At 31.6% G+C, this 13,907-nt stretch overlaps 1 protein-coding gene across 1 annotated transcript in view; it reads right to left on the reverse strand.

Moving 5' to 3' along the window:
* Rrp45 (exosome complex component Rrp45) overlaps positions 1-13,907 on the reverse strand; it is a 30,516-nt gene that overhangs the window by 13,473 nt on the left and 3,136 nt on the right. Inside the window, exon 4 of the mRNA XM_072530069.1 lies at positions 11,979-12,199. Coding sequence (XP_072386170.1) covers positions 11,979-12,199 — 221 coding nt within the window. The remainder of the gene's footprint in view (positions 1-11,978; positions 12,200-13,907) is intronic.

Genomic DNA, 13,907 nt, shown 5'->3' on the forward strand with positions numbered 1-13,907 from the left:
GAATATTTGTGATATTGTCCTTATTCTAACTTGAAACCTGAAAAGTTTTTTGTGCATTTTTAGAAAAGTTATTAATAATTGTATTTATAATTGTTTATATTCTGTTAATAAGTAAAAAAATTATGTTTAATCTTTTGCATATTTTGTTTATTATACGGACGGCCTCAGTGTAAAAGGTAACATGTCAAATTGCCTGGTTTTGAGGAAACGAAAAAAAAACGGTTTTTGGGTTTTTTTCGAATAAATTTTTTCAGAAAACGATACAAAATAGTGGTTATTATTGAACTTTAAAACATTTTACAGTTGAACTTTTAATTTACTTAAATTTCTTGACTTGCTACAAACTGCACAATATTTTCCTTACTTGTTACGATTTACACAGACTTACTCAGGTAGTATTTCTTTTTTTCAACAGCTCCAAGGCACAAAAATACACTTAATTTATTACAAAAACTTTATTAATAAAAAAGGTATACCTTATGTGTATGTATTATTATAAAAAATGGTAAATAAAAAAAGGCTAGTCCTCTTCGTCACTTATTAAAGGATCGACCAAATCATCTTGGGCTGGTAGATCTTGATATACCGACGAAAGGTACGGAAATAGTGACAAAATGTCTCTTTGTTTTCCAATGATAGTGGCAGTGGTTGTTAGTAAGCCTGTTTTGGTATTAAAGCAGATTCTGCTTTACACCTCTTTTTCAAGTCTATGACCATAAAAGGCTCTTCTTCTTTCATATTATTTTTATAGAAAACTTTTAGTGGTTGGTCCTTAACAAACCGCAGCCACTTAACGTCCTTCCAGACAAAACCAGCCGTAGTTTTTTTTGTAAATGATAATTCCGTTTTCAACAGGTCAGCATAATCAAAAAAATCTTCTCTTACCATTCCTTTCACAATAAATGAATTTTTCTTTTCAGCCGATCGAATTAAAGTAGCCCAATCATGTGGATGGCAAATTGGACCATTAAATTTTTTTTTAATTATTCAATTTTGCCATGATCGCTGTCGCATTCCATCCTGGAATGACCAGGCACCATAAATTTGTGATCCAGGGTTGATATGGAATTTTCATTACTTCTTATTAGCGACAAGCACATTGTCAAAAAGTATGTATTTTTGTTCTGACCTGTGCATGAGTCGCTGTACAAAACGACATGTGAAATATTTTTGTCTATTTGGCGGACTCCGTGGAACACACAAGAAGCAATCTCGTTTCCTCCTCTTTTTGCCATTGTCTCATACCACAGAAAACCTGAAGCGACTCCTGTTTTCATGTTGTGCATGGTCAGATTAAATGTCCATAATTGTCGTTTATAGAAGGCCACTGATATTTGCAGAAGTGGAGTTGGCAAGCACGCCTATAAATCAAATGTAATTGAGGTAAAGTTTGAGTCATTCTGACTCTGCTGCTGGTCTGCCAACTTAATTGCATAAGTTAATTCAGCATTCATGTGATGATTCTCCCTCCTTTCCAGTAACAATTTCTTTTCGGTAGCTTAAGCGTATGATAATTTAATTTTAATTTCGTCACATGTATGACAAGTATCCTTTTTAGGATTTTTTATTTTTATTCCAGAGTTACAAAAGGCGTTGCGATAAATAGTTAAACTGACTGGGTCATATATTTCTTGTTTATATTTACTGTAAACTTCCTCCAGCGTGTATTGAGGTGGCAAATATTTTTAGTAGTTTCTTTACGACAGTAATGACTCTCATATGCTGGAAAAGACGCAAGGTGTGGATGCACCAAAGCCATTCTGTCTGTGGATATTTTATTTCCAGGGATGTGCTTGCCTCGTTTTTCTGAGGTGGTTACTGAAGCATGGGAAGCCTTTTTTTTGTTGGACAATGGTCCATACAAACTTTACTGTTTGGGCAAATATTGTTAGAAAACAGCTCTTACAGACTTCGATCCTTTGGCCCTGAATCAGAATATTATAATGAACTAAAGTTGTTCTTTTCTTCTGTTTCCAGGCGTATTTCATCGCGTCCTTTTACCCTGCTTCAGATTATCACCTGTAGTTAAAAGATCGCACAGATAGGCTGCCCTTCGGTCACGTGTCTTTACATTCCAATAGGCAGTGAACATATTTTTTGATTTTCAAGTGAAATTTTCCCACTGCACTTTTTCTGCAAGAAGGCAGTGGTAGCCAAATTCGCCCAGAAACTTCCAAACCCTACCCAGTAACATACGCTAATCCTTGATTTCTGGATAACTTTTTTTTTTCTTTCTTCTCTAGTATCACCTTTTGAGCCTCTCTTTTGAACTACTTCCTGGGATTGATTTTCCTCTACATTTATTACATCATTGACGATCTGAGGAAGTAAGACTGGATCTTTAGCGCCGATATTCTCGTTTTCCTATACATTGCCAATGACTCCTTCATCGCTGGTCTCTGGAAGAAAGGTGGGGTCTTTATCACTGTCATCACTCTCAGCCCTACTCACTGCCATTTTCTACCAAATCACTTTCGAAGTTGCAATCCTTTTGACAACTCTAGCCATCTTCCTTCGTTCGAGCTGGCATAGTCCTGTTGTACTCATAGAGGCTTCTAGATATGAAAACCAAACAGAATATGATTATTAGTTTTTAGCAGACTATGTCATCCGATAAACAATTTTTTAAAACAAGAAAAGTTATGATTTAGCAGAAATTAAAAGTCAAAGTCAGTATCATTTATTAAAGACTGCAACAGATTTGTTGGAACGAAGCCTAGTTTAAATTTACAAAACCAAAATTAAAACAAAAACTAAAACTAATTAAAAATTTTTTGAAATGAAAACAAAAAATATTTTTCAAAATAAACTAAGTAACTAATAATCATATGAATCGCTGAATCTTCTGAGAAGTCACATTTGAAATTTAAGATGGATAGACTTTTCTAATTCTTAAAAATAGTGATGTTCTACATATATATATATATATATATATATATATATATATATATATATATACAGTGTAGGTAAAAGTTTATGGTCGGTATGGTAAAATTTAACAGGATATCTAACACAGATATAAAATCATATTTTCAGCGAATAGACAAAGATAACAATCATATTTCCCCTTGGTCTCCCCTCTATATTTCTTATTGACGCCCATTGCCCATTAGTGAGACGATTAGTTCCGATCAGAGATATTTTACATCTCTGGTTCCGATCCTAATATACCTCAGAAACTAGAGGTGGGTCGTTGACATTTTAAATATACAAATAGCACTTACATTTACATTACACATTATTAAATCGCGAATCGTCTAAATTGACATTTAAAAACATAAGTTTTTCCACTTTTCTTGTTAACCGTGTTCTTCTTTTATTTAAAATTAAACCAGATTTTGAACATGTGTTCACAAGGAACATATTTTGTTACAATACTACAATATTTTATGAACATAGTGGTTAAGTTAGGATACACATGGCGATGGTTTTTCCACCACTGTAATGGACAGTTCCAATCTTCGAATTTTTTTGTGGGTAATATATCATCAGACAAATACATGTCGACTTCTTTTATATCTCTCGATACAGGTGTATGTTTAGATGAGTCATGTAAAATTCATCAAAAATACACCATAGACTTAAGTCATCTTTATCAGTTTATTTTTCTTGTACTGGTTGATTTTCAATAGTACAATCTTTTTTTCTTTTTTTTTTATAGAAGTAACCAGCTTGTTAACTCTTTCTAGGTTAACTCTTTCTCAAATAAATCATTATTTGTCATTTACGAATCTACGGTTTCTCACTAGTAAGCCAACTAGTTGATGGTTGATTAAAAAAAATTACGTTTTGTGTAGACGTAAACAGAGGAGAAACGAACACTTTACGTCGACGAGGACGATTAATTGATCTGAGAGACTACTACAAAACTAAAAATAACTCTTTCGGGACAGTGGACAGTCGGGCTATCGGTTAACGTTGAAAATAAAATAACTAGGCTTTCCGATTAATGAATGAATTTCGATTTACGATTGATCTGCATTTTAGAAGGTGATGGATACTTCCGTTAATAAAAATATTAGTTTAAAACAAAAGAAACAAATAGATATGGATTTACTAAACCTATGCAAAGACTCGTTTCATCCGTTTTCCATAGTTGAAGAACGAGCTTTTAATAAGTTTGCAGGGTGAATTCCTGGATATAAACCGCCAACAAGAAAAACTTTATTCATTACTTCAGGAATGTTATATCAAAACTGAGCAAATTATTAGATCACAAGTTAAATAAATAAATAAATAAATAATAGCTTTATTACCCAACAGTTTCCCATTTCTAGGGTAAAAATTTAAGATACATTTTTAATTAATATAAATCATTAGTAGGTGATACAAAAATATCAAGTAAAAAAAATAAGTGCAAAAAATAAGTAGGTGAAAAACAAAATAAAGAGTGAGAACAATATAATCAAACAAATCACTACGTATATAAGAGATAAAAAAAATACACAAAAAAAAATTAACAATCTAATGTACTCCATAAACCAGTGCGGTATCAACCAGATGATTAATTGAGCATGAGAAAATATCACAATGGTTGCATATTTTGTTATAATTATTACACATAATATAAATGGGTGACTTCAGTAAAATATTTGTTCTCGCACGTGGACAAGTAAACACGATAGTCGACCTGGAAGTAATTCTTGGCACATTAAATCTAATTTGACCTAATATATCACTGCAGTCAATACAGTTGTGTAACAACTTATATAAAAATGAAACCGAAAATATAATTCTTCTTAACTCTAAACTTACAATATTAAACCTGTTACATAACAAATCGTAATCATAACCATGCACAGGATATACTCCATCAACCTTAAAAGCTAAATATTTTAAAAGTTTCCGTTGTATCTTTTCAATCTGTTGCATATAACATTTATAAATGGGATACCAAATTAAGCTACAATATTCTAGTTTTGTTCGCACCAGCGATAGATATAGCAGTTTAATCGGTCTTATATCGCTAAAATTTCTACAGTTTCTGATGATAAAACCATGATGTACATTTTCATAGCATCGGATACTTTCTGCTCAATATGGTTGTTAAAGGTTAATTTTGAATCAAATATAACTCCTAAATCTGTAATGCTATTACATTTTTCAAGATGTGACCCCTGAATTACATAATTAAAATCAACCTTATTTTCCCTTCTAGAGTAACTTACTACTTTACACTTATTGACATTAAGAAAAAGTTTGTTTTTTACACACCAAGTATCTATATAATTTAGATCGTTCTGTAAATCTATACAGTTAGCAATTGTTTTAATCTCACAGTATATTTTAAGATCATCCGTAAAACACAATTTTCTGTTATTGATATCTAAAAATAAATCATTGATATATAATAGGAACAACAATGGACCTAAATTTGATCCCTGTGGAACACCGGATGTAGTACAGATTAATTCTGATATGAAACCATTATAGGATACAAATTGGTTCCTGCCTATTAAGTAACTTTCCAGTAACTTTAAAATGTTTCCAGCAAATCCCAAATTTGATAATTTAAAGAGAAGGTATTTGTGATCAACCTTATCAAACGCTTTAGAAAAATCAGTATAAATCACATCTACTTGACCTTGTACATCCAAAACATCTGAAATATATTGAGTTATTACAGCTAAGTTTGATACAGTAGAACGTTTATCTATAAAGCCATGTTGATAAGGTGATATCCATCCCCTAACAGAAGGGTAAATACGATTATATAGAGTTACTTCGAAAACCTTTGAAAAATTGGATAACAAAGATACCGGTCTGTAATTGGATACATCAGATTTCGTTCCGTTTTTGAATACAGGGCATACTTTTGCATTTTTCCATAATTCGGGATAAGTTCCCGTTTTTATTGATAAGTTAAAAATTTTTTGAAGTGGCTTTACAAATACCCGAGAACAATCTTTCACTAAAAATGCTGGAATATTATCCGGTCCGGACGTCATTTTATTTTTAATTCTTTTAAATGCTACTAAAATTTCGTTTTCTTGAAATTCGTTAAAATTAATAGTGGGTAAGTAGATATCACTACATTCTTGATTATTTAATACATTGTTGTCGACAGGTAAATAAACTTTTTCAAAAAACATCTTAAAAGCATGGATTATATCGCGAGGATTATTAAATGTATCGCCGTTGTAACACATTTCACCTGGGATTCTAGAAGTTTTATTCTTTGCATGAACATATGCCCAGAAATTATTAGATTCGTTAGAAATACTATTCTGAATTTTTTCAAGATAAACGTTATATTGAGTTTTAATCATTTGTTTAATTATTTTTCGCAACCTTTTAAATTCATACATATAAAGTATATTACCTGTTTTCTTATAATTTGTGATATTTTTTGATTTCAACTTTATCATTCTAATTATCTCCGCATTGTACCATGTAGGATATTGATGTTTATAATTTCTGTATATTGGTACACACATATCAAATAATTCATATATCTTAGCATAAAATAATTCTATGACTGTATTTACATCATCAGACAAATCTAAAAAATTCCAGTCGCAATTAAGAAATTCTGAGTACAGTAAAGGAAAATTTGCTTTTTTAAAATTATATCTTTTAGTTTTAGAATGAGCCACAAAACTGGTTTCCTTTTTCTGAAAATCATTAATATTTATCATTAATGCTGGATGATGTAAATCTTCTTGAACAAGTGGTGCATTATCGCGACTCACATGACATATATCTGATGATATAACTAAGTCTAACAATCGATTTAAATTATTTCCCACCTGATTATACTGATTTAAATTAAACAAACACATGAAGTCTAGCACTGCCGATGTCTTCACATCAGATCTATTTTGATTAATATACTTTGGAATGTTAAAGTCGCCCAGGAGAATAACAGTGTCATTAAATAATTCAAGTTGCTCTAACATTTCAAAAAAATATTCAAAATCATTTAACTTTAATTTGTCAGGAATATATAATACTGCAACATAAAACTTTTTATTTCCTGTGCGACACTCAACAACCAACAAATCAACTAGTGGAAAATGTAAATCAAATGTTGAGACATCAACAACAATACACTGAAAATTTGACTTAAGTGCCAACAGTACACCTCCACCAGTCGATTTATTAACTACATCGAACTTTCGATCTTTTCTAAAAACCTGATAGTCATCATTAAACAATTCCGAACTAATAACATCAGAGTTGAGCCAAGTCTCAGTTAGAGCAATGACATCAAATTCACATTCACTAACACTAGAGTAAAAATCAATTACTTTGGAATTCAAACCACGCATATTCTGATAGTAAACCTGAAGATCCTGTCTTGTAAAACTGTTGGGTCCTATCTGTTTAAAGGAACAATTTTTGGGATGCCATCCAAGTATTTAATTCTAAATTGTCCTGTATTGTTAGCGTTCTTAGCTTCTAGTTCTTCCTTTAATTGTTTGTAGTATGCAATTTCTTTTTTCGTACGGTCATATGAAATTGACACATGGCTGTAGATACCAGTTTTCAGAACCTTGGATTTTCTGATTAATGCTGAGACGTCATTTTCATCTTTAAGTGTAATCTTGATCGGACGATTTTTACCTGGTGATGGTTGTCCAAGCCTAAATATTTTGAGTTCATTGACATTTACGCTAGTATTCATACTTTGAATTATTGTTTGGACTTCCTGTGTATCATTATCATTGCGACTATTGGGAGGGAGCTGAGTATTTTGCTCAGGTACACCAAATAAAATAGCATTGCATTTGCGTTTTCTACGCTCATTTATTTCCTGAATGACTTCTTCCATAACCAACATGGTTGAAGAATTCTTCATTGATTGGTTTTCATTTTTAAGTGCTTGAATATCAGTTTGTAAAGTTAAAATTAATGCTTTCAGATCTTTTATTTGGTTCCCAACCTGCCTACAATTCATGCAGGACCAATCGAATCCTTTATCATTATCATTAAACAATTCCAGTTCTACATTACTAACATTCACACAGGTATGTCTAAAAATTCTATTGCAAACGGAACATTTTATCATTAAATTCGATTTATACGATTTACTACAGCAGGAACAAATTATATTCGAAGTCGAAGGCATGATAAAAACCGTTGAAGATACGCCTATGTATTTATACAGTAATTAAGAATTCTCGTTGTTGTTATTATTATCTTAATTGGTGTTACAATTGTAGGTTAGGACGTATACATATTAAATATTGACTAAAAATTCTATCAAAAACTACTTTTAGGAAGATAAATTTCTTACTGTTTATGTCCCTATATTTAACTGCAAATATTTGTGTGGTTTCACAATCACTTTCACCTCATTACACGAGTTTTTTTAAAAAAAATGTTGTTAAAGTTGTTAAAGAAGTAGAAAATATCTGTAATACTACTGACCTCTGGACATCTGGAGTAACTGAGAGTTACATCGCATTAACAGGACAATATTTAACCGAAAATTTAGAATTTAAAACGGTTTTATTAGGTTGCTGCCATTTTTCTGGAAACCATAATTCAGAAAACATCGCTTTTGAAATTAGTGAAATTATTAATCAGTGGGGTCTAAAACGAAAAGTACATTTTGCAGTAACTTATAATGCCTCAAATATGGTCAAAGCTATTAAATATGTTTTGGAATGAAAACATTTAAATCGTTTTGCTCATACATTAAATTGATTGGTGGAAGACGCACTTAAATGCTGTCATGTATAAATAGATAAAATAAAAAGTCTTTTTTCGACAATTCGGCAAAAAACACATTTAAAAAAAGTACCTTATCTTCAGAAAGGCTTTTAAATATCAATTTCAACATAACAAAGTTCCCAAACGGCCAATCCAAGACGTGAAAACTAGGTAGAACTTCACCTATTACATGTTAAAAAGAATGACCGAGTTAGAAGAGGCAATCCGTTCCACATTGGTATTAGTTAATACAGACTTAGACTTAGACCAAATCTAAATAATGAAGACTGGATTATATGTTCTCAACTTTCCCAAATTTTACGGCCTTTTAAAGAAATAACTAGTACAATGAGTGGCCAAAAATACTTGAAGGATAGTTCAGTGATTGTTATGGTACGCTGCCTGCAAGAATCTTGGAATAAAAGTTTAGCAAACGGTAACCCTACATCCATAGTATCCGACGTAGTACAATTACTAATATCGGGTTTAGCAAAAAGATTTAGAGGGATAGAACAGAGTGGCACATTATCATTATGTACATTTATGAATTCACGATTTAAAGTGCAGGGATTTTCTGACAAAAATGAAGCTAAAAAAACAAAAGAAAATGTTAAGAAGCTGGTTACTTATATAAGTAAAGAACAAGAAGATTGTACTATTGAAAATCAACCAGTACAAGAAAAAGAAACCGATAAAGATGACTTAAGTATTTTTGATTAATTAATTGTACATGACTCATCTAAACGTACACCTGTATCGAGAGTCCATTATAATGGTGGAAAAACCATCGCCATGTATATCCTAACTTAACCACTATATTCACAAAATATTGTAAATGTGAACACATGTTCAAAATTTGATTTAATTTTAAATAAAAGAAGAACACGGTTAACAGGAAGTAAGGTAGAAAAACTTATGTTTTTAAATGTCAATTTAGACGATTCGCGATTTAATAATAAAGTGTAATGTAAATGTAAATACGATTTACTATTTGTATTGTTTAGTTTATTTTTCAAGTTATAATAAATATATCCTTCATTAGTTTCTTTCACTTCAATAAATATACACATAAACGATAATATCCATTATGTTTATTTATGTACTCGCTTATTTGAAACTACTGGTAACAATCAACTAGTTACTTGTTTACGAAAAACGATTCAGTTTAGTTAACGATAAAAATGTCAACGTCCCACCTCTAGTTTCTTAGTTACGCCTGTCGAATACCGGTTCAGCTGTTGCTAAAATGGTATTGGTGTTGTAACGCGCCGTTGCGAAATAATTTTGTATGAAGCTTTTTTATTGTTGGCGTTATAATGCCGTTTATTATTTTTATTGGAAATAAGGCACAATATGACTTTAAAATAAGCTTATTTTGATGTTTAGATTTTTAATTCGGAAATCGTACTTAAAATACGAAACAATAATAAATTTTATTTATACAAAACGATTTCCGAAGTGGAAATCAAAATGTTAAATAACATTTATTGTAAAGTAAAATTGTGGCATATTCCCAATAAAAAACAGTAAGCTGCCATTTAAATCCATTTCGCCCAAATTTGATTATCTTGTTCATTGAATTGATTATCTTGTTCTATGAACATTGTTCAAATGCTAAAAAGACAACAGGTCAAATAAAACCAATAAGTTTTGGCAACATTTGGCAACATTTTTATTATTTCCACTCATGTATTTTCGGCGATATTTAAAGGGCGGACCTAATATACCTCTCTCTTTTTAAACAGGTGTTTCTCACTCCATCTCACGTAAGGTCCATACCGACCATAAACTTTTACCTACACTGTATATAAATAGTTATAAATAAATTAATAGTGTTAACTTCAACTATAACGAGTAGCTAACTGTAATTAGTTATGAATTAATTTTAAAATTAAAAGTATATCAATAAAAAGTCAGAATTACCCAGTTTTTTAACATCTTCTGCCATTGGTTGCACAAATTACATAATTTTTTGTGATCTTGACACAAACATTTTTCTTTAAATGAATACAAACTATTACGTACGTATTTAATATTACAGTGCTTCTTTTATTTATTATTCCTATTTATTTAAAATAAACATAACACCAAACGTTAAAACGAACTCAAATATAAAGCACAAAAGTAACTTCCAACAATATGTAACCTTTACGTTGCGCCAAGTACATGTCCACAGCACACTCCCACCAAGGTTGAATTAATATATGCACATGTCATTGAAAACAGGGTTGCCAGAGTAATAGTGTCTTAAACAAGGACAGACAAAAGATACCAAATCAAACCAAATTGTACTTTTACTAACTGGAAACAAGTCAACCAGGCAGTGATTATGGTGAATTCAAATATTGTCCAGAAGGTAACAAGTCCACTTATTCCCTTTTGCGCAAGCGAAGTTTTTCATATATTTAACTTATTACGTTCTACACTTAAAAAAATGTAGCCTTTCAGTGGTAGTAGACTTGTTTCTTTTTGCACAGAGTTAGACATTGGTAAACCAATGAATATCACATGAGAAAAAAATCCGAAAAATGACTTATTACCTTTTGCACTGAGGCCGTCCATATGATATTGTTATCGCCAAATTTATCAAAAGCAATTGTTAGATACCTGTATCTAGGAATGTTACAGGAAAATCCTAGTAATGAGTTTTTAACCAAAAATATTTGACAAAAAGATCAAAAAGAAAAGTGAAAATTCTTTTTATTTTTAGTGAGCACAAATTCCTACTCATAAATAAAATTGGAGAAGGTTCAAATTGTTTTTCTACCTCCCAAGGAACCAATGGAGATTTTGTAAGTATTATTGATAATGTAACACAGTTTACCTAGGACACCCAGGAGATTTTTGTACAATTATATCGCTTCGTTTCAAAATGGCGATCATGGAGATGTAAAAATGTCAAATTGACCCCCCTGTGACAAAGTGTTTTCTCTTTCTAGGAGGATACTGGATGAAACAAGAGCTTTCACATAATGTATCACACGCTATATACTGTCAATTAAGAAAAAACTCAATGTCATACTTTGTACAGATTTCAATAAAAAAAGTAAATTATCGGAATGAGCGAAACTGGAAAAATAAATTGATTCTTTCGAACATTTTCCACAAATGCTCAAGACTACCAATTATTAGGGGTAGTCCATTCTTTTTATACACTGTCGCCATTAAACACTGAACAGCCAGCAATTCGAAATGGCGCAACAGAATCAGATAAAAATCTAGAAACATACTAAGTGAAGAAAGAGCAAAATAATTACTAAATTCGCTAGACAGTTGTGACTGAGCTCAGTGAACAAAGTATTGTATCAAACAGTTCTTACCCTCCATCAAAAATAGAATATGTTACACATACAGGATAATGATGAATTACCATTGGAATGGGATCCCTCTCCTTGACATTGTGTATGACAAATTCTTCACCATCACAAGTAACATCGGGTCTTCTGAAATGCGCTAGAGCTGCAAGAGCAGCTATTGATGCACAATCCAGGATATTTCCTTCATAATTTAAAAGGTTAATATCTACTCGGATTGACCACACCTACAACAACAACAATAACAAATGTCAATAAATAAATACAACATATTCAAAGTCAGTATGTAAAAGTAATGTTTTAAAATATTTTAACAAAATAATAATTTATCTAATTTATGTATGCTTGACAACTAGACATTTATGTAATAACAAAATTGTAAAATATGTATGCAATATACTTTCTAAAAATGGTCAGATAAACACAAAATGTTCATACCCAAAATATTATTTTATAGTTCTATTTTTGTTTCTTTTTTAATTATTTAAACAATATAAGTTACAAGCAAGTTGTCAGTAACCAAAAAAGTACACTCAGTTGGAAAAAAAACATAGTTCTAAATAATGAAAACTCTGCTAAGCTATAGTTCATTTAGCAAAGGAACAAAATTACCAATATGTCCCAAGAAAATTAAATGTCAGTTGTTATAGTATATAGAAAATCGAGTAGCAATTGAGAAAATCTGTCAGCAATGAACAGTGATCTTGATTTTTCACGATTTAAGATAAATAACTACGATAGTATATTAAGATAAGTAACTTGATATTACAGCTGTCACAAGAATAATCACGAATTCGGGACCGTATTCATTGTTAACAAAGAAGTAAAACACCTTATTATGGACTTCAAACCAATAAGTCCAAGAATATGTTACCTAAGAGTAAGAGGTAAGTTTTTTAACATCAGTCTCATAAATGTACATGCCCCAACCTAAGACAAAGAAGAGGATGTCAACAAAGATCAATTCTATGAGGAAGTAGAGACCATCTACGATAGATGTCCCAGAAACGACATCAAGATCATAATTGGAGATCTTAATGCAAAAATAGGGAAAGAAAATATATATAGTCCATACACCGGAAAATGCAGTGCTCATGACGTCACCAACGACAATGGAAATAGAATAATAGGATTTGCAGCATCCAAGGGCATGGTCGTTGGAAGTACCTACTTCCCCCATAAGAATATCCATAAAGTAACATGGACGTCGCCTGATGGTACAACCAAAAATCAAATAGATCACATCCTAATAGAAACCAGGCACTTCTCTAATCTAATGGATGTACGTACTTATCGTGGAGCTAATATAGATTCAGACCACTTCTTAGTAGGCGCAAAAATAAGAGCCAGAATCTCAAATGCAAAAAAAGAAAAGGGCAAGAAAAGTACTCGCTACAATTTAAAACTCTTGAAAGAGCCCCGTGCACTAGAAAGGTATCAAAATTACCTTGAACATGAAAGCACAACAGATGAGAATTTAACAGCTAGCGAGCAATGGGATATATGTAGAAGAACAATTAAGGAAGCGGCAAACAACGTCCTAGGACCAGAAGAATCCACTCCACGCAACAGTTGGTTCGACGATGAATGTGAAGATATCACTAAAAGAAAAAATTATGCATATAAACTTATGCAACAAAGAAGAACACGGGATAAGGAGAAAATGTACAAACATCTTAGGAAGGAGGAAAAACGCATACATCGAAGGAAAAAGCGGACCTTCGAAAACCAGATTATGCAAGAGCTTCAATCATTAAAGGGGCAAAATGAAACTAGAAAGTTCTATAATATCCTAAATAAGACAAGAAAAGAATTTAAACCACGGCTGACGATGTGTAGAGACAAAAATGGACATATAGTCAGTACCGCTGACGCAGTACAAAGCAGATGGGTTGAGCACTTCAAAGAACTACTTGGTACCGAAGTGGAAAATGA

Source organism: Diabrotica undecimpunctata, chromosome 4 (assembly GCF_040954645.1).
Source record: "Diabrotica undecimpunctata isolate CICGRU chromosome 4, icDiaUnde3, whole genome shotgun sequence".
Taxonomy (NCBI): domain Eukaryota; kingdom Metazoa; phylum Arthropoda; class Insecta; order Coleoptera; family Chrysomelidae; genus Diabrotica; species Diabrotica undecimpunctata.